The sequence below is a fragment of the Ischnura elegans genome, chromosome 9 (assembly GCF_921293095.1).
Source record: "Ischnura elegans chromosome 9, ioIscEleg1.1, whole genome shotgun sequence".
NCBI lineage: Eukaryota > Metazoa > Arthropoda > Insecta > Odonata > Coenagrionidae > Ischnura > Ischnura elegans.
Window position 1 is genome coordinate 32,914,412 of NC_060254.1, and position 21,865 is coordinate 32,936,276.

A 21,865-nucleotide genomic window follows, 5' to 3' on the forward strand; every position below is an offset into this window, starting at 1 on the left:
ATACCGCATAATACTCTTTAGCAAACTAAAGGCGAGTATGTTAGCGTGATTGGTGAGCATATGTTTCCATGAACGGATATCATTAAGCCTCAACGCATATTCAATGACTCAGGTGGCACCAATATTTTCGCAATTTACATGGGATACGAATATAAAGGTAGCTAAGTGATTCAGCAGCATGCATGCAGGCGAATACGTGACTCACCACAGTGAAAGATTCATCACTTTCCTCACGGTACAACTCCAATATTCCCAGACAGGCAGAATCTTGTGAAATGACTGGCAAACACATAGCCGACTTGGCTCGCGGCCCTGAAAATCAGAGAGATATGAAGTATGAAAAAGTTGACCAAAGAGTATATCGACCCATCTATCGTACTTTCAAGGGTCATAGTAATTAAACGCGGAGAATAATTTGCCTAGTTTACCCTTATATACATGATAAGTAGGAGCGTTTTCTTCCACTAAATAAACTGATGGCCAATTCCATACGGTAATGACAATTTTAATGTCCTCCGAAATTGAAATAGAATAAAAAAATACTTCAGTTCCCTACACAAAATATCAATAACCTGTAAGCCAAATTAATTTACCACCATATGGGCCATAATATTTTAGAGCAAGAAAAATCACTTTTATTAAAAACAAGTAAAGAGCAGCACCCTCAGCTAATGCAGAACATAAATATGAAGCATTATCATTTTATTTTTATTTTATTTTCCCTCCCGTCAAAACTCCAACATCCACAGACAGGCGCTGTCTTGTGAAATAAATACGCAATCACCTGGCTGACCTAGCTGGTGGCACTGAAAAAAATACGCCAAACGTATACCCACATCAGTCGTACTTTATTCTAATATTCATCATTTCCCCCTGGATAATAAAGGTGACGATCACCGATGATTAGGAGGCTAAGTACACCACAACCTCTATGAAATGTAGAAGTTTATCTTTCAATAAACCGACGGGTACATAAATGCTTCACATGCAAAGTCGAGATTCGAAACAATGGTCATGAAACATTGATTGAAAAGATGGTAGCAAACGATACTTTTTGCAATTCACGTTGACAGGGTCACCATTAATGATACTCGGCCGCAGAGAAAATATTTATCACATTGTTGTTCGATCTTCGCTGTGTCAATTCAATGCAACAAAGTGATGGCGGAACTAGAAAACAGTGGCATTCGCATACACTGAATATGAATCCTCGAGGAAAAAAGATTATAAGTTGACTTCCATTGCTCCAGTCGTCTTGTTGTGTCATCCGATATAAAACTGTCAGTTTCCACGCCCATTGATTGCACTCTCACACTTCCAGCTCTATCATGTCTCGCAGTAGCATGGAAGGTTAAAAGGATTGGGTCGACTTCAAAGAAGTTCTTTTCGCCGGCTCAAGCAAACCATCCTCCACACCCCATCCACCGCCCAATACGACGCATCTGGTAGTCCTCCATTATCGATATAATCCAATATCAAAAAGGAAACTACAGAAAACTGAAGATATATTTGTATGGGGAAAATAATTTCTTATTGACACGAATTTCGTTGGCATTTGAGCAACACAGTATAGAATAATGGGCCAAATCAGGATTTGCCAGTAAGGTTTTCTCAATTTCCTATCATAATTTTATGATCCCAAATTAAATTAAATGCAAGTAAAAATTGAGTGATTAGGAATAGAGATAATGGGTGAATGAAAAATTTTCCTGGAACGTGATTTTTTGCTGGCCAATAGAGCCCCCATGATGTTTTATATGACCAGAACTGACCAGATTCAATGTTTGGCACATCACCATTAGCATCATGCTCTATAATGCATTGTGATTACGTGAAAAACATTTGGAATGATGTGCTTATTGAAACGGCATTGACTAACACGAACACAATAAATATTAGCTCTATTGAGCACTGTGGCATTTTTTAAACAGTGCATTCTTATAATTTTTGCAATAAAAACCCATTTATCTATAGGTTGATTCTTCGCAACTTCGCAAATAATCGATGGCGAAATATTAATCCCATTAGCCCGTTATAGAAAGAATCGGCATGATTTATCATTAGTCGCTATTTCCGCACAGTCGTTGTGAGCACTACGCGGCATATATTTCCCTCAAATCCTAGATGACGTCACTAACTTTTCGTATGGGGGGCGTCTCGTGTGATTAAAAAAATGACTATTGCATACCTAAACATATAAAAAAACTTCGATTTTTTATTCTGGCCATCTATCGATTTCATACACTGGACTATGACTTTCGAAATGGATATATGAGCCCGTCATTGTAAGCGCTGCGGAGCATATCTTTCCCTCAGATCCTGGATGACGTCACTAACTTTTTGTGTGGGAGGGGTCTCGCACGATTTTTAAAAATGACTAATGTAAAAACTGAATATGGAGACAACTTCTTTCAATTTGTTTTCTGGCCATCTATATATTCCATGCACGGGACTATGATTTCCGAAAGTTATATAAGAGTCCAGTCCTCATCATTTCGTATGGCCAATCATCGTCCAAACCCCATGATATTCAGGACATAGGATTTCGCCTGGAGTGGGAGAGGTCGGAGACGAAGAACGGAGGGGTGTAAACGATGGCGCTGGGTGATGGAGTGGCGCACAAGGTGCCTTTTCTTACGAAATAGGGGGCGGAGGAGAGGAATGTTCGCTCAGAGACGCTCTCTCCGTATCTCCGCCGTCCCGCAGAATCCGCGCTTTCACGGGCCGGGTCTTTGCCGGGCCGAATTCATCACATCCTCGGAGACTGCGATTAGGAATGGGTAGTACTGGAGAAATAACTGGTATTTCACCGGTCAGGAAATAATATTTTACTCCAGAATAATGGCAAGGTTTCGATGAGTGCATTCACCTTCATTAATAATATAGTCTGAAGGAATGATTCTCGGGTTTCCCACCGGGTATGGTTTTGGGTAATGGATCCCAACGTTTTGAAGGCTGATTTTGCCATCGACTTCAGGGTAGAATGTGGAACCAAACTCTTGCCGGTATTTTATTTATGCGAAATAAATAAAATACCGACAAGTGACCTTCGAAACTTTGGGACCAATAACCCAAAACCACACCCGGCGGGAAACACAAGAATCATTTCTTCAAACCATACGCCGAGATAAACTTAAATTAGACAATAAACAATGTAGTTGTAATGGAGTGGTTGATAAATACAGGATCTTTTAGGAGGAATCGGCAATGGTTCAGGAGGTGGAAGGGGAGACAATTTTAAGGATTTTTTTTGTTCATTAACATGGGGTCGCAACTGTTTCGTTACTGAGCCATGGCAACGCAAACATTTTCTTGGATGAACTTTGCAGTTACCATGAAAATGGTTTTTCTAGGGTATCCAGCCTTTTTGACAATTTATTGAATACACTGGATTTTTAAGGACATTAAATAATTAAAGTTGGACGAAAATGTGCGATAATGGGCGTACCTAGTGAGGGGCAGCATGGGGCTGTTGCCCCCCCCCCCTATAAGCAAAATAAATTTAATTAAAAACGAAAGTATTTTTTTTTAATCTAAGAAAAGTGATATAAATATAAAGTATGTAATTAAAATATTTTTTCGAGCAAATAATTTTAAAAACTAATAAAGCGCAGTTATAATTTTATCGAAATTATTGTTTACTTTTCTGTGTTGCAACTTGAACGACCACGGCTTCTCCCCTTATGGTTTTGATCCTGGGTACGTCCTTGTGTGCGATTATAATTGCAGGGGACAATTTATCTTTGAGCTTAATTTAACGATAGCAGTGAGTGACTATCAACAATGCGATTGCGCAATCTCACCAATTTTGAGAAAAAACTGTTTCACGCAATTATCATCACACATGTTCGTTCAACCTTTATCAATTACATTTGGAGTAGCGACCCCATGTTTATGGGCAAAAAATGCTTAGAATTATCTACCCTATAACCTCCTAAAGTATTGCAGATTTCTCCTGAAACGCCCTGTATATTTGTAAAAAAAAAGTGGTTGGTAAATGTATTTTAAGTGTTGGAAAGTACCATAAACACAGTTCCGGTAGAATGGAATAGAATAGAATATTTTTATTAATCTCTAGGTAAAACCTATGAGAGCAAAAAATAGAAAATACAGGAAATGGTCAACTCTTAATAAAAGGCATTTTGACAAAAATAAGGCATAATGGAGATTATTGTTAGGCTAACAAGTAGTAGATATTTATAAAAAAAAGTGTAAAATATGAAATACTAATAACACAAAAATATAAGTTTTAACTTAGACAGTAATGAACACACACATACATATACACATTTATGTAGATAGTTTTGATAACATCACAACTTAAAGATGATAACTCTAATGAGTTGAGGAGACTGAATTAAGCCCCAGACTTCAAATAGGAGTACAGCCTTCTTTTAAACGACTGAAGTGATTGTGACGTCTTTATATTTAGTAGTACTAATAGTGAAAGTAAAAAAATCATTCTTTTATTAATACCCCATTCACTCAGTGATTACACCTGTAGGTTGGTTGGGATAGGTGTGGATAGATCTAACCACAGAATAAGCTACAGGCGTTTGTATTTCACTTCATCAGGATAACCCAGTTCCTTTCCCTAGGCCTCCTCCAACCTCCAGGGTTTTATTGTGGGGATGTCTGAAGACTTCACCTGGGATTTAAACCCTCAGGTCGCACCGTTGAATACCCAATTTGTTATCACGCTTTCCTCATCATCATCATTAGTCAACAATCCTATGGTCAGTTTGACGCAGCACTCCATTCCTCTTTCCTATCCGCTAGCCTTTTCATAGCGACGTATTTCTTCCCTTTTACATCCTTTATAACCTGTCCTACGTTAACTCAGTCGGGGCCGTATCTTGCCCTCCTCCCCTTCCTTTCACGTGTTTAAATCAGGCTATCATGCCTCATAAAATGGCCAACTGTTTTCTCCTCCTTAAGATTTTTAAAATACTTCTCTTTCTCCCACTCTTCTTAGCCTTTCCTCGTTACTTACACGGTCGATCGATTTCATCTTCTTCATTCTTCGGTAGCACCACATTTCGAATGTTTCCACTCTTGACTTCTCTGCTGTTGTCAACGTCCAAGCTCTGCTTCCATAGAAAAACGTGCTCCATACATAGATTCTGATTCATTGTTTCCTTACTTCTATGCTTGTATTCTCAGCTTTAAGAAGAAAGCCCTCTTCGCATGAGTTATTTTAGAGACCATTTCTTTCTTGCTTCGTCTATAGTTGGTTGTTCGGATTTCTTGGTAAGACTGGCTATCGATGCCACGCTCCCCTATCAAACTAATTCACTAGTATGCCAAAAGTTGACAATTAGATTTGAATCGATTTTCAATTTTTTTCTGAGTCTGAGATTTTTTTCTTGAACTAAAAAGACATTAGATACGTTATCTTACGGATTCGGATTACACTCAGGAAAAGATAATAGGATTGGGATGAAGGGGGCCCTGACCCTGAAAGACTGAGGGAAATATATTTTTACTCATGCTAAATAGGGGAGAGGAGGAAGTAGCTCACCTCAATTATTGGGGGATTCGAATACTACACATAATTAAATAGCAGACGCGAAAATCACTGTACCTGAAATATACACTGACAGCTTCTCATTGGGGAGGGGGAGCGAAATAAGGACAAGACAGAGTGCGTGTCCTCCCGACCCCGGAGCCTGCCGTCTATTTACGCGGCTGATTACACTGTCGGTTATAATTCAAGTGCTAAGTGTCTTGAAACGTGATTACCAGTTTAATGCACGTTGGTGGTTAATTTTTGTTCTTCCCAATCTAATTTGTATTTCAAGACCGCAGAACTTGTGCTCGGGAATGGGGAAAAGTAATGTCTTCATAACAAAGTAAGCAGTGACCTTAAAATACAAGCACAGATGGGATAGGAACTGTGAAAGTTATTATCAAGAGCTAAAAATTCAAATAATAGAATTACAACATTTCCACACCGTTACTGCATTTCAATGATGGGTATTAATTACGCAATGACCATCCGGTCCGATAATGCGTAAAACGTCTTTGAAACGATTTATTTTATGTACTAAAGTTCGACAGTCTATCGGTGGATACATTTTCGAATATGATATGTTTTCTTTTGCTACATTTATCTTCTAGAGACAAGGAAATATTTTTAATCAAGAAGTGAAATAAGATCATACTACGTATTAACTTACTCCAAGGTATTCCGTTTGGAAAAAGATCGTCCCCAATGACTTGATCACTAATGACCGCTCTTCCGGTCAATACAACCTCAGAAGACGCCACCCAAGGATCACCTGCCAACAGGGAAATGGATGTAATTAATGTGTACTAAATGATATAAACTAAAAGAAAAGAGCATATGTCAAACTTATCCCACACAATCGTTTGCATGTGAAAGCTGCTGACACAATTTTATACATTTAAAAGCAGCAGAGCATGTATGTCAATTCCGAGAGAGATAGAGAAAATGTAAATTCAGGCAAAATGGTTGAACTTCGACCAACTAATTAGTACATGGGCGTACCCAGCGAGGGGCAGGAGGGGGCAGCTGCCCCCCAGAAGCAAAAATCGAAAATTTCTTTAAGGAAAATAATATTTTTTCAAGCAAATAATTTTAAAAACTAATGAAGAGCTGTTACAGTTTCCTTAAAATGCTGATTTAGTTCACCTTTTCAATGCTTAAATCTTACCGACAACTCGAACAAGCATGGCCCCCCTCTAGTTTTGATCATGGGTACGCCCTTGAATTAGTACCTATACCAATAGATGGGAAATTTAGAAACATACTCAGTGCAAGAAATTGGCAAAGAATTGCGATTGAACGATAGATGATTAAAATATTGCTGCTGGATCAGCAGGTAAATATAAAATTTTAAATCATTATTTAAGTTAACTTATAATAGAGATCATTTTAAGCAACATTTTACCGGTCCGGCATTGAGTACCTCCACCGCTTCCCCCGAAAATGGTATCAGTTCATGGCATCGAAACCTGAAATAAGCGAGGCAATAATTATATTCCTCTCTTATTTCTCCCCTTTGCGCCAATAAACGTTATTTTGAGAAAAAAGGCACTACTGTCTGTAAAAAAAAGCAAGATACTCGAGTTTGAGGAGCTCTAGCGTCTAAACGAAGCAATCGATTTCAATGCAATAAAAAGCATACGAAAGAGAATTTAGTTCTACGTCATATCATGTACTTTAAAAATTCTTCGGCTAAATAGTATTTCCTGTACTTAATTTTTTCTAAAAAAAGTACCCGTTTTTTGCGCGTAAAATCAAGGTGCCCAACTTTGAGCGCTTGGCATTTCCGTAGTTTTCGTTCCTATATAACTTGCAATTTTGATATAAAGAAGCCACATCTATTACTAGCAGTTTGCCGAAAACAAATTGTTTATACCACAAAAATTAACGGAGTTGTTGTAAACAACGCAAACCTCTGCTAACTTCGAAACCAGTGTGTCAATTGAAAATTGACTGGTACTGTTGTCTTCCGTAGAATGTTAGTAATGTATATACGTAGATCATACACGTTAATATATGTATAAAGTAATATGGTAAATTTCTATTTGATTTTGAGAAGGATTAGAGGCAAAAGTCGGCTTTGATTTATATTAGTTACTTTTATTCAGCCTTTAAAAAGTTTTTTCATCATCCACATGGTATAGGCATGTTCACAAGACACCAATCAAGACTAAATTGTCGCAATAAACATTGACCGCGATAGCAGTTCCTCGTTTTTTCGATATGACGGCCACCTCTGATTACTTTTAGATCAAAAGTTCTTTTGACTACCTCAAAGCAATTTTTAATCTCATGATACCAATTTTATTCCAGAATCCGATTATCAATCAATCAATCAATTCCAAGATTAGACTATGAGCGCTATACATACATGGACCTTTAATGTCTTAAAATTGGTTTCTTCACGCCTCGTCCGGTTTAATAAACATTAAAAACCCGTAGCATTCGCGGAGAAAGCGGTTTATTTCGAAACCAGAGCCACATCTCATTCAATGTGAACCATACCTATGTCCCGAACAAGTCTCGAACAGAGAGTTCTGAGAACACGGGAGAGTGGTAGAGGCCATGAGATGGAGAATTTTTACGGGAGGATTGAGAGGCCAATGAACGATCACCATCTGCCTCAAATATGAGTGATAATACGCATCGCTCTCAGTCTTTCTATAGTTTCACATCAAAATGATAGATTTAGAAACCCAAAAAAGACGATGATGTTTTTGAATTATAACATGTATACATATTCGCACCAGGGAAATACAAAATCACAATAAATCGTATCACAAGACACCATTTAGAAATGCTAGGAAGCCTCAAACTCACGCGATTAATCGAGGAATACAATAGGGTAGTTTCCTTCATCAAAGAAAACGAAATGCATTGATTGCGATTCGTTACCCACCATTAGTGTATTCATAATATACAAATTATTTGGTTTTAGAAATCCCAGTTTAGACGAATGGCAATGGTCAATTTTAACCTCATTTGAAAAAGGCCAGATTGGCGCCCATGCGATTCCACTCCACGTGACTGCACAGGGACCTAGTTTCTATACGAGTAGATTGGAGTTTTACTTTGTCTGAGATTACCAATGCATGCATGAGGGACAGAGCTCAGGGAAACATCTCATAATAATCACACATTAAAATTACCTAAGTTCGGGAAGTTTCCTTCGTTTGATAGGCCAATTATAATCCTTATTTAAGCCAAGCGCTACCTGCTAGCAGGGTACTCTGCTACCTGTTGGCAGCGTTTGTCGTATCAACGCTCAAAGCCTCGCCCCAAGGTCTCCTCACAGGGCGACAGCTGGAACCAGAAATACGTCACACGGACTTTTCCCAGCATTCCTACTTAGCCGTCGCGTTTTCGCGCGCTTGAAAATTTTCACTTTTCGTTTTATCGCGAAAAATAATTATCGTCATTCGAAAATCTAAGAAAATGCATACTCCAGGAGTAATAATCTTTTGATTTAGGCAATAAAAAAAATAATAGGAAACCACCCTATTCTTCAAAAATATTTGGCAACATCGAAGGATCTATAAAATGCCCTCATAGTATAACTTAACTGTTAATTTAAGAGCATATGATGGTACGATTCCTTTAGAGTAGTTTCGATCCGGCACGTTGTCCGTAAAAGCAAATCCAAAATCGTTTTAAAAATCGTCAAAAGAATGCCACCAGCGTATAGCACAATCGACGGAGCAAAGTGATTAAAAAATGATGTACCAAAAAAGGATTTATGAAATTGGCCAGACATTCTAGCACCCCATTTAGTTCGGCAGGTATTCATTGATATAATTTATTTCAAACCCAATAGCATTTAAATTTTAATAATATAAAGCAGTACATTATTTTACGCTGAATTAGGATTTAAAAATTTAAGCGTAGGCGGGATAATAGGGACCTTTTTAACCCTTTCTAACCCAGAGCTGCTTCTGGAAGAATTTAATTTCAAGACTCTTCAGTTTAAAAATGTGAAAATTTTCTACTCAATCGTAATTATTGTGGAAGATGCATATTTCGCCATAAAACTTAACAGCACAGAATGACTCGTGGCTTAAATTTTTCCTGAATAGAGCTGAAAATGTATTCATATTTGATGTTGCTTAGAAGCAACATTGGTTTATAATGGGTTAAGCGCACGGAAGAGAGAAATAAACTATGCTGTCCAACTTCCGAAAGGCTATGAATAACATAAATATTAAGGGGATACTTCCGCAGCGAAAAAAATGTTTAGATTGAATGAAATAAGATGTTTCCCAGCTTCCTACCATTTTTGGCGGCAAATTTTTACACCAAGTCTCAACTACCCAAAAGGAACTTCCACTCGCTGTGTTCTATAAACATAGTTTAAAAAAGTGTTGCTGATGGGAAACCTGGGTTATAATACAAAAAATTGTGGTCCTAAAAATGAATGCGTTTTTAATGAAATGAAACTTTCTAATGGACAGTTTTCGCAGGCAGTGAATTCCACTGCACCAATATTCTGTTACATAAAACAACTTTCACTTGACGCTTCGGATGAATTTATTGATAATTTTTAATCCAAAGTAACTTTCAATATATACCAAAAATACGCTGTTTCTTCAAAGGAGCACCGGAATAAGAAATGGTCCCCATCCAGAATGCGTGAATTTCATACACCCATGGTTAGGTCTAGGTGAGCCATCCCTTGTTCTACTATCTACCTCAGTCCACCAATATTTGGAGTGATGTTATTTAGAGGATGCATCACTCCTGCTAGTCTCATTTCGTGATGCATATCTGGGGCTCGTTATCGTATTGAAATGTTTAGGGTGTTCATGATAGACCACATTAAATATTTTCCTGTATTTCAGCATTGAATGTTTTTCCAAGTGTAAAGTTTCAATCTTTCACATTGCTACGGGCGAATAATGGAAAAATCTTACTGAAAATATGCTTAAAATTCAAGAGAATAGCTAGAGTTTTAAATAAACAATACGTCCCGAACAAAAAACAAAGAAAGATCGGTTGAACGTAGGGGAGTATTCAGCATCAAATTTGGGGGGGAGTCATGACCTAGGTTCGGGGAGAATGAAATACCCCCCGGAAGACAGAGGCGTTCTGCCGTGTAAATATTTTCTTAATTACTTACCCATTTTTTACGCATTTTGGAGCCTAAAATTTCAAAGTTATACTTAACAACGGATGAAATTGAACAATTTTAGAGTTATGAGGATACTAAGGCATTAATACAATAAAAATAAAATTTTTTGATAAAATTTGGAGGCGGGTCATGACCCCTGTTACCCCCTCTAAATCCGCCCCTGGCTGAACGTGAGTGATACGTCTTCTTTGCATGTGTCCGCGGTGTGAACGTGATGTTGTATCTAGTCGCCATTGACCGTGGCATCACTATAAATAAGTCAAGTTTCTCTATTTCGATTTCGAGACGTAGTGATTGAATTTCCCTCTCAAGCTCAAACCTTGCGGCGGAGAAAAAAACGGCAGATTTGAATACAGCGATGCTCAACCGACCTCAGCTCTATTAACTGCTGGCTTCCTCCCATGGAAGCAGACACCCCTCCCAGCTCCAGCGCACAAGGTTAGGGGAAAGTAAATAAGCTGCTATAGCAGTGATGTCACGAGGCACGATAATGGCTTGGTCTGTACAGACACGTCTGTTTCGTCCGTTTGCGCGTGACATGATGTGGAAGTGATTTATTCCATCCGATTCCAGCTCGTCTCTAATCTAACTTCCTTGCCACATAGGAGAGTCTATGTAGCAGTGGCGTAGACAAGGGGGTCCGGACTTCCCCCCCACCCCCCGAAATATATGATCACAATTATTTTCCCTCGTAAAAGAAAACAAAATATAGAAAAATCATGAATTTACTAAATATTTCTTTCACAAATTAAGTTTTTTTTCGATTATGAAAAGTGTTAAAATTAGTTTAAAACCTTCTACTTAGTACCCTGTTTTTCAAAAATTTCCCACCTGGTTTTGGACCTTTCCTTTCTACCAGTCGTATTTTTTTCTACGAATTGCTCACTTATGATTTACGTTATCATCTAGAAATTTACATGGTGTCCGGAGTAGACCTTTGTCAAAATTTGCATGTGTATCAAATTTATAATTATTTAATCTGAATACGCATCGAGGAAAAAATTTCAAACTAAATAAAAACGCAAACAAGGTTCTACTTTATATATTTTGAGATTTTCAAGATGGTAGCACAAAGCACTGCATGAAACAAGTGAATTTGTACGCAGTCACGCTTACGGGTGCAAAAATAAGCACACACCAATAAAGTCGACGCGAGCAAAAAGGAATTTAAGGCAACGCTAACACTTCGAATCCATATTGACTCAAATCGGATTAATATCATAGGAATTCACCAGTGATTCGGTGTTCTTCTGTCCTAAAGTATTCGAATCTACAGTACTCACTCTCGAAGCGCATCATAAGTTATTCGCTATAAGTATGCTATATCAATTTTGGTAATGATTCTGGACTGCTTACTCGTATGTTTAGGCATATCCGGATAAATAATAAGAAAAAAAAATTGAGCGCACTCACCATCGAATTAAAGTCATATGCGCTAAATTTTCAGGTGTTATCTGCTGTGAAGACCTAGTCACCTAACGTAGAGCTATCAGTAGACCATCTGCTTTCCATCTATCATGGACTTTCCATCTATCATGGACTCAGGTACGAGGAAGTTGGGGGGAAATAATACGGTTTTTGGTATCCTACGAAGGGACACCTAACACTTTGTTTTCTGTACATGTGCTATGAAACCATCGCAAAAAGTTAATGCCCTTCGGATAACCTTTACGGACATCCCGTTGGACTTATTCTGGTGGACTATAACTGCCTATCTCATAAAATTTACTCTGTTCATGCTGCTAAACCATCGAATTCATTATCTGGAGTCTTGTCGATGGCCTCGGACATTTTTATTTATCCCTTGTCGACTAACTTATACGGTACTATGCTGCTCCAATCAGAAGTAACTTCAAAGGCATGTATAATTCATGATCATCTCATGAAAACGCAAGGATTTTTCCCTGCGTAGAACTTTAATCAACTCCATAAACGCTATTTGGGATAATCAGTTGGCATCCCAAAATTGTGCAAAAAACATATTTTGACACCTAAAAAAAATGTACCAAGCTTTTCACATTCAAGATTTTAGCTATATAGAGTTATAATTATATTTTGTATAAGCATCTCTTGAAGGCCTTTGTAGGCTACAATTTTAGCCATAAAGGCAATGCCTTGGGGAAGGACCCTCAGACCAACTGCCCTTCCCACACCAAGGTCAACAAAGAACGAGATTGATTTACCGGGTATTTGGTAGAATCCTTATTATCTACCGGGCTTCTATATGCGATTTGAGTGAAGCACACAACTTAGAATGACAGAACACGCAAATATGCCTTTTTTATCATAATATTGAAGTGAATATTGAATTTAAAGTACCCTGTGATGCTTGTATTAATTTTTACAGGCAATCGATAGTTTATTCATTGAAATAAGTGCATCCAATGAGCTGTAGAAGCGAAAAATACATATTGAATTTTTATGGAAATTCGTAATAAAATTTGAATTGTTGGTGAGGTGCGAGAGGGAACTTCACAAAGTTATCTTCCCCACGAACTCTGGCAGCTAAGCACGTCCCAGGTTAATAGCATTAGTTTCAAACGAATTAACCCGTAAGCAATCTTACACAATGCTTCAAACAAACGGCATGTATTACAACGTAGGTATCTGTGAATCGGCCATTTGCACCAATTTTTCCGGCAATTTTATTAAAATAAATCCTTACATACCTATATTCCACTGATATTTGTCCCCCAATGTTTCTGGATTTAATTTAGTTTCCAACGTAATTCGCTGATTCACATAGTCAACCATATAAATGTGGATTCCTGAAATAGTTTAAATAAAAGTAAAATTAATTAAATTACTTTAATTTTTAGTAAAATGGTTTATAAAATTACGCCATTATGCAATTTTAATTGAAATTATATTCAACCTATATGTTCCTTTTACTCATCAATGTTTCCTAGGGTGAGAAAACAAAATTCATTCATAATCTTCTTACAGCTGAAAACACCAGCATAGAAGTAAGGAAACAATTCATTAGATGCTACATATGGAGTATGTTTCTCTATGGAAGCGAGGCTTGGACGTTGACAGCAGCAGAGAAGTCAAGAGTGGGAGCATTCGAAATGTGGTGCTACCGAAGAATGATGAAGATAAAATGGATTGACCGTGTGAGTAACCAGGAAGTGCTAAGGAGAGTAGGAGAAAAGAGGAGCCTCCTAAAAACATTAAGCAGAAGAAGGGACAACTTAGTTGGCCACATTTTGAGGCACGATGGTCTGATGAAGACAATCGTTGAAGGACAAGTGGAAGGGAAAAAGGGCAAGGGACGGCCCCGAATGAGTTATATAGGACAGGTTATAAAGGATGTAAAAGAGAATAAATAATTAGCTATGAAGAGATTAGCGGATAGGAGAGAGAAATGGAGAGCTGCGTCAAACCAATCTTAGGATTGTTGACTAATGATGATGACACAGTTGGACCTAATGATAAAAAAATAAACATAAAAATCACGATGAAAAATACAATGCCGGGGAATAACAACGTTTCCATGATCATCGAATTGTACGGCAACATTTCTCCTGCATCACAGACTTTATGTAATGAACTGGTTTTTTTCCTGACGATACCGCTTCGATTGGAAAATCCATTTCATTAAAAGGGCTAAATCCTTACGTAACATAAAAAATAAATATAGACAACTTGCTGGAGAAGATTTTACCAGACGATAATAACTACCAAACATATTGAACTAATACCATTCCAGCTGCCGCACTAAAAGAACACTCATTACTTAAAAATCTCTTGAAAATATCTCCTCTGATAAAACCGACGGCCCTCTGAGAGAATGCAAACATGGCTCCTTTGAGAATGCGAACATGTCCTGGGTTACAGTTATATGTATTTATCACAAAAAGTAAATCATGATTCACCACAAAATATTGCACAATATTAGAATACGTGAACATTAAGTTCTTATCTTAGGTTGGAGGCAAACTCGGGCATAACTTGGAAAAAAGAAATATAACGAGTGTTTTAAATAAATCGTGCTTTCAAAATTAATAAATTTTTGCTTACCGGATGCAGCACAAGCATTTTTAATTATAACACCATTTTTGATGAGATTCTTTCTGAAGTCATCCCTTTGCTGTTTATAGGGAGCATTAAAATCTATTCGAGCCATTTACTAAATAGACTAACTTCAGAAATAATAGAGCATAAATATATATTCCAGATATTTTTGATATGCTGGAACTTAAACTGTTTTCTTCCTCTGGATTCACTATTTCCAAATTGTGACACTAAACTTTTTCTGACCTTTAAGATCCTCTAATTAGATATATAACTGTTGTACTACATCTATTTTCATTTATGTTGCTAGGTATCTCAGGTAACTTGCCTATTGGCAACTTTTTTGTCTGCGGTTGATTGACCTGATAGTTATGCCAAGGAGGCTGATTTGTGTGCCATAATTAATATTCATACACAGTTGGAATTAATAAATAAGGAGTTGTCTCAATTACAGTAACTCAGATTCATTGATTTACAACAATAACTAATGCCTGCTTATAAATCATTATTTTTATAATTCTTTACTTTTTATGTAGACAAAACTTTTTCAGCATGCAAAATATATTATTTGTTTATGATCAACTTTATTCGAAATATTTTATTGACTTCTGTAAATGCCATTGCTAGTGTTAGCCGAAACTGTCAATGGTTAACATCAGTCATCAAATTTGATGGCACAATTGAAGTAGAGAAAGGATAAAATTAGTCTATTCAAATCGCTAAGTCAATATCGGGCCGAAACTCAGCATTTGATATTTTACTCTTTGAGCATGGCTAATATTCAGCGGGAGATATGGCGCTAAACAGAAGGAACGCTTAAATTAAGAGGGTATACCAAGTACTACGCGAAATTTAAGAATTATTAAATTGGCTCACACGTTTTTTTTACGTATTGCAGTATCATTAAATTTCATTTTGAATGACATTACAAACAATCGGAGACACCAGACCGAAGTAATACAGTGATTTAATTTAGAAGTAAATTAATATACAAACACTAAGATAAGGAAACGAAGAAGTATGAAGCTTTAAGGTATTTAGCACGTGCAAATATAACCATACAAAAATGCTCCATCTCAAATACCTACCTCTTATGTAAAACGGCTAATAGCCTATTAAAGTATACCGGGACTAGCCACGGTGATAACTTTTTACGGAGTCACCCGCAATGCACAAATAGTGCGAAAAATCCACAGAGGAAAAATCATTCGCCTTGACCGGGATCCCGGTCAAGGCGAATGATTTTTCCTCTGTGGATTTTTCGGCTAATAGCCTAATAATTATATAAAATCTATTACTCTTTCAAAAAGAAAATGAATCCAGAAATAATAACAAAGAGGATACTTGGGATACCGGAAGCAAATTCCTCATACTAGAGTCATAAAAACACTTTTACTTTCATAATTCAATGAGTACTGATTGATACCAGCCAGCTATGAAATTTCAATTTATTCCATTATATGCTATTTGTGTTATATTCTTCACAATCATAATCTATCTAATTTTATAACGAAAAAACTGGACAGAAAGTAATGATTCCTTTTTTATATGAAATTGCAATATGTGAAAACAATGGCTCTTTTAATATTTAAAATTAATGACACTAAAATGCAATTTGAACAATTCTGCAGGAAATTTAACTGAAGAAAGTTAAATCCAAAATTGGTCCAAGCCACCAGAGAAGAATTTAAATGTGCGTATATTCTAGCCGAGATAAGGTGATGCCTCTGATTAAACATCAAATTCAAGGTTAAAGTGAATAGTATACTAATAACAGCAATAAAATAAAAACGGGAAATGCTTCTCTTTCCAGTTTAAATTTCGCATGCGCTGAACTTAAGTATATAAGTACTGGGGAAGAATTAATACAGGAAAAAAACAATAAAACAAACTAACTAAACATTTGAAGTATACCGGGAGTAGCCACGTTGATAACTTTACGGAGCCACTCGTAATTCACAAATTGTGCGAAAAATCCACGGAGAAAAAATCATTCGCCTTGACCCGGGTTCGAACTCGGATCTTCCGATTTTCGGTGGAGTGCTTTAGCCAGAAATGTCAAGATACTAAATTCAGCTTTAAAGAATTTTCTAGCAATATTTAAGTAAAAATTATTCATTATTGCTTACTATGCTAAGAGATTACACCAGGAAAAGCTTAATTTAAAGTTATTGTAACTAGGAATACACCCAGTTGTTGTCTAAAACTGATTATCATATGTTGATTATTTTCCATTTTAATCCAAACTTTAGCTGTTTTAATCAAAGCAAATGATTGAATAAAACCACAAACGCTTTTGTTATCCCCCTAACTGTCAGAATATTGGGAAATTTCACTTTCACTCTTAATTCAAATCATTAACAGTTTTTACCAATTAATCATAATAACCAGAACAGAGCATACGGAAACAAATCGATAATAACTTGAAATGAAATCAGTCATGATTTTGAAGGGCTATATCAATGCCGAGTCTGCCTCCCTGATATCCCTGAACAACCAAACGTGCTGTCACCTGTGAAAATTGAAAATTTTCACTTTTCGTTTTATCGCGAAAAATAATTATCGTCATTCGAAAATCTAAGAAAATGCATACTCCAGGAGTAATAATCTTTTGATTTAGGCAATAAAAAAAATAATAGGAAACCACCCTATTCTTCAAAAATATTTGGCAACATCGAAGGATCTATAAAATGCCCTCATAGTATAACTTAACTGTTAATTTAAGAGCATATGATGGTACGATTCCTTTAGAGTAGTTTCGATCCGGCACGTTGTCCGTAAAAGCAAATCCAAAATCGTTTTAAAAATCGTCAAAAGAATGCCACCAGCGTATAGCACAATCGACGGAGCAAAGTGATTAAAAAATGATGTACCAAAAAAGGATTTATGAAATTGGCCAGACATTCTAGCACCCCATTTAGTTCGGCAGGTATTCATTGATATAATTTATTTCAAACCCAATAGCATTTAAATTTTAATAATATAAAGCAGTACATTATTTTACGCTGAATTAGGATTTAAAAATTTAAGCGTAGGCGGGATAATAGGGACCTTTTTAACCCTTTCTAACCCAGAGCTGCTTCTGGAAGAATTTAATTTCAAGACTCTTCAGTTTAAAAATGTGAAAATTTTCTACTCAATCGTAATTATTGTGGAAGATGCATATTTCGCCATAAAACTTAACAGCACAGAATGACTCGTGGCTTAAATTTTTCCTGAATAGAGCTGAAAATGTATTCATATTTGATGTTGCTTAGAAGCAACATTGGTTTATAATGGGTTAAGCGCACGGAAGAGAGAAATAAACTATGCTGTCCAACTTCCGAAAGGCTATGAATAACATAAATATTAAGGGGATACTTCCGCAGCGAAAAAAATGTTTAGATTGAATGAAATAAGATGTTTCCCAGCTTCCTACCATTTTTGGCGGCAAATTTTTACACCAAGTCTCAACTACCCAAAAGGAACTTCCACTCGCTGTGTTCTATAAACATAGTTTAAAAAAGTGTTGCTGATGGGAAACCTGGGTTATAATACAAAAAATTGTGGTCCTAAAAATGAATGCGTTTTTAATGAAATGAAACTTTCTAATGGACAGTTTTCGCAGGCAGTGAATTCCACTGCACCAATATTCTGTTACATAAAACAACTTTCACTTGACGCTTCGGATGAATTTATTGATAATTTTTAATCCAAAGTAACTTTCAATATATACCAAAAATACGCTGTTTCTTCAAAGGAGCACCGGAATAAGAAATGGTCCCCATCCAGAATGCGTGAATTTCATACACCCATGGTTAGGTCTAGGTGAGCCATCCCTTGTTCTACTATCTACCTCAGTCCACCAATATTTGGAGTGATGTTATTTAGAGGATGCATCACTCCTGCTAGTCTCATTTCGTGATGCATATCTGGGGCTCGTTATCGTATTGAAATGTTTAGGGTGTTCATGATAGACCACATTAAATATTTTCCTGTATTTCAGCATTGAATGTTTTTCCAAGTGTAAAGTTTCAATCTTTCACATTGCTACGGGCGAATAATGGAAAAATCTTACTGAAAATATGCTTAAAATTCAAGAGAATAGCTAGAGTTTTAAATAAACAATACGTCCCGAACAAAAAACAAAGAAAGATCGGTTGAACGTAGGGGAGTATTCAGCATCAAATTTGGGGGGGAGTCATGACCTAGGTTCGGGGAGAATGAAATACCCCCCGGAAGACAGAGGCGTTCTGCCGTGTAAATATTTTCTTAATTACTTACCCATTTTTTACGCATTTTGGAGCCTAAAATTTCAAAGTTATACTTAACAACGGATGAAATTGAACAATTTTAGAGTTATGAGGATACTAAGGCATTAATACAATAAAAATAAAATTTTTTGATAAAATTTGGAGGCGGGTCATGACCCCTGTTACCCCCTCTAAATCCGCCCCTGGCTGAACGTGAGTGATACGTCTTCTTTGCATGTGTCCGCGGTGTGAACGTGATGTTGTATCTAGTCGCCATTGACCGTGGCATCACTATAAATAAGTCAAGTTTCTCTATTTCGATTTCGAGACGTAGTGATTGAATTTCCCTCTCAAGCTCAAACCTTGCGGCGGAGAAAAAAACGGCAGATTTGAATACAGCGATGCTCAACCGACCTCAGCTCTATTAACTGCTGGCTTCCTCCCATGGAAGCAGACACCCCTCCCAGCTCCAGCGCACAAGGTTAGGGGAAAGTAAATAAGCTGCTATAGCAGTGATGTCACGAGGCACGATAATGGCTTGGTCTGTACAGACACGTCTGTTTCGTCCGTTTGCGCGTGACATGATGTGGAAGTGATTTATTCCATCCGATTCCAGCTCGTCTCTAATCTAACTTCCTTGCCACATAGGAGAGTCTATGTAGCAGTGGCGTAGACAAGGGGGTCCGGACTTCCCCCCCACCCCCCGAAATATATGATCACAATTATTTTCCCTCGTAAAAGAAAACAAAATATAGAAAAATCATGAATTTACTAAATATTTCTTTCACAAATTAAGTTTTTTTTCGATTATGAAAAGTGTTAAAATTAGTTTAAAACCTTCTACTTAGTACCCTGTTTTTCAAAAATTTCCCACCTGGTTTTGGACCTTTCCTTTCTACCAGTCGTATTTTTTTCTACGAATTGCTCACTTATGATTTACGTTATCATCTAGAAATTTACATGGTGTCCGGAGTAGACCTTTGTCAAAATTTGCATGTGTATCAAATTTATAATTATTTAATCTGAATACGCATCGAGGAAAAAATTTCAAACTAAATAAAAACGCAAACAAGGTTCTACTTTATATATTTTGAGATTTTCAAGATGGTAGCACAAAGCACTGCATGAAACAAGTGAATTTGTACGCAGTCACGCTTACGGGTGCAAAAATAAGCACACACCAATAAAGTCGACGCGAGCAAAAAGGAATTTAAGGCAACGCTAACACTTCGAATCCATATTGACTCAAATCGGATTAATATCATAGGAATTCACCAGTGATTCGGTGTTCTTCTGTCCTAAAGTATTCGAATCTACAGTACTCACTCTCGAAGCGCATCATAAGTTATTCGCTATAAGTATGCTATATCAATTTTGGTAATGATTCTGGACTGCTTACTCGTATGTTTAGGCATATCCGGATAAATAATAAGAAAAAAAAATTGAGCGCACTCACCATCGAATTAAAGTCATATGCGCTAAATTTTCAGGTGTTATCTGCTGTGAAGACCTAGTCACCTAACGTAGAGCTATCAGTAGACCATCTGCTTTCCATCTATCATGGACTTTCCATCTATCATGGACTCAGGTACGAGGAAGTTGGGGGGAAATAATACGGTTTTTGGTATCCTACGAAGGGACACCTAACACTTTGTTTTCTGTACATGTGCTATGAAACCATCGCAAAAAGTTAATGCCCTTCGGATAACCTTTACGGACATCCCGTTGGACTTATTCTGGTGGACTATAACTGCCTATCTCATAAAATTTACTCTGTTCATGCTGCTAAACCATCGAATTCATTATCTGGAGTCTTGTCGATGGCCTCGGACATTTTTATTTATCCCTTGTCGACTAACTTATACGGTACTATGCTGCTCCAATCAGAAGTAACTTCAAAGGCATGTATAATTCATGATCATCTCATGAAAACGCAAGGATTTTTCCCTGCGTAGAACTTTAATCAACTCCATAAACGCTATTTGGGATAATCAGTTGGCATCCCAAAATTGTGCAAAAAACATATTTTGACACCTAAAAAAAATGTACCAAGCTTTTCACATTCAAGATTTTAGCTATATAGAGTTATAATTATATTTTGTATAAGCATCTCTTGAAGGCCTTTGTAGGCTACAATTTTAGCCATAAAGGCAATGCCTTGGGGAAGGACCCTCAGACCAACTGCCCTTCCCACACCAAGGTCAACAAAGAACGAGATTGATTTACCGGGTATTTGGTAGAATCCTTATTATCTACCGGGCTTCTATATGCGATTTGAGTGAAGCACACAACTTAGAATGACAGAACACGCAAATATGCCTTTTTTATCATAATATTGAAGTGAATATTGAATTTAAAGTACCCTGTGATGCTTGTATTAATTTTTACAGGCAATCGATAGTTTATTCATTGAAATAAGTGCATCCAATGAGCTGTAGAAGCGAAAAATACATATTGAATTTTTATGGAAATTCGTAATAAAATTTGAATTGTTGGTGAGGTGCGAGAGGGAACTTCACAAAGTTATCTTCCCCACGAACTCTGGCAGCTAAGCACGTCCCAGGTTAATAGCATTAGTTTCAAACGAATTAACCCGTAAGCAATCTTACACAATGCTTCAAACAAACGGCATGTATTACAACGTAGGTATCTGTGAATCGGCCATTTGCACCAATTTTTCCGGCAATTTTATTAAAATAAATCCTTACATACCTATATTCCACTGATATTTGTCCCCCAATGTTTCTGGATTTAATTTAGTTTCCAACGTAATTCGCTGATTCACATAGTCAACCATATAAATGTGGATTCCTGAAATAGTTTAAATAAAAGTAAAATTAATTAAATTACTTTAATTTTTAGTAAAATGGTTTATAAAATTACGCCATTATGCAATTTTAATTGAAATTATATTCAACCTATATGTTCCTTTTACTCATCAATGTTTCCTAGGGTGAGAAAACAAAATTCATTCATAATCTT

General features: G+C 36.8%; 1 protein-coding gene across 1 annotated transcript in view; it reads right to left on the reverse strand.

Moving 5' to 3' along the window:
- Positions 1–14,928, reverse strand: part of LOC124164914 (cAMP and cAMP-inhibited cGMP 3',5'-cyclic phosphodiesterase 10A-like) — a 48,606-nt gene extending 33,678 nt beyond the window's left edge. The window contains exons 1-4 of the mRNA XM_046542144.1: positions 14,658–14,928; positions 13,304–13,402; positions 6,180–6,281; positions 206–312 (exon numbers count right to left, since the gene is read on the reverse strand). Of these exons, the coding sequence (XP_046398100.1) occupies positions 206–312; positions 6,180–6,281; positions 13,304–13,402; positions 14,658–14,763 (414 nt within the window). The 5' untranslated portion in view covers positions 14,764–14,928. The remainder of the gene's footprint in view (positions 1–205; positions 313–6,179; positions 6,282–13,303; positions 13,403–14,657) is intronic.
- Between the last annotated feature and the right edge of the window lie 6,937 nt (positions 14,929–21,865).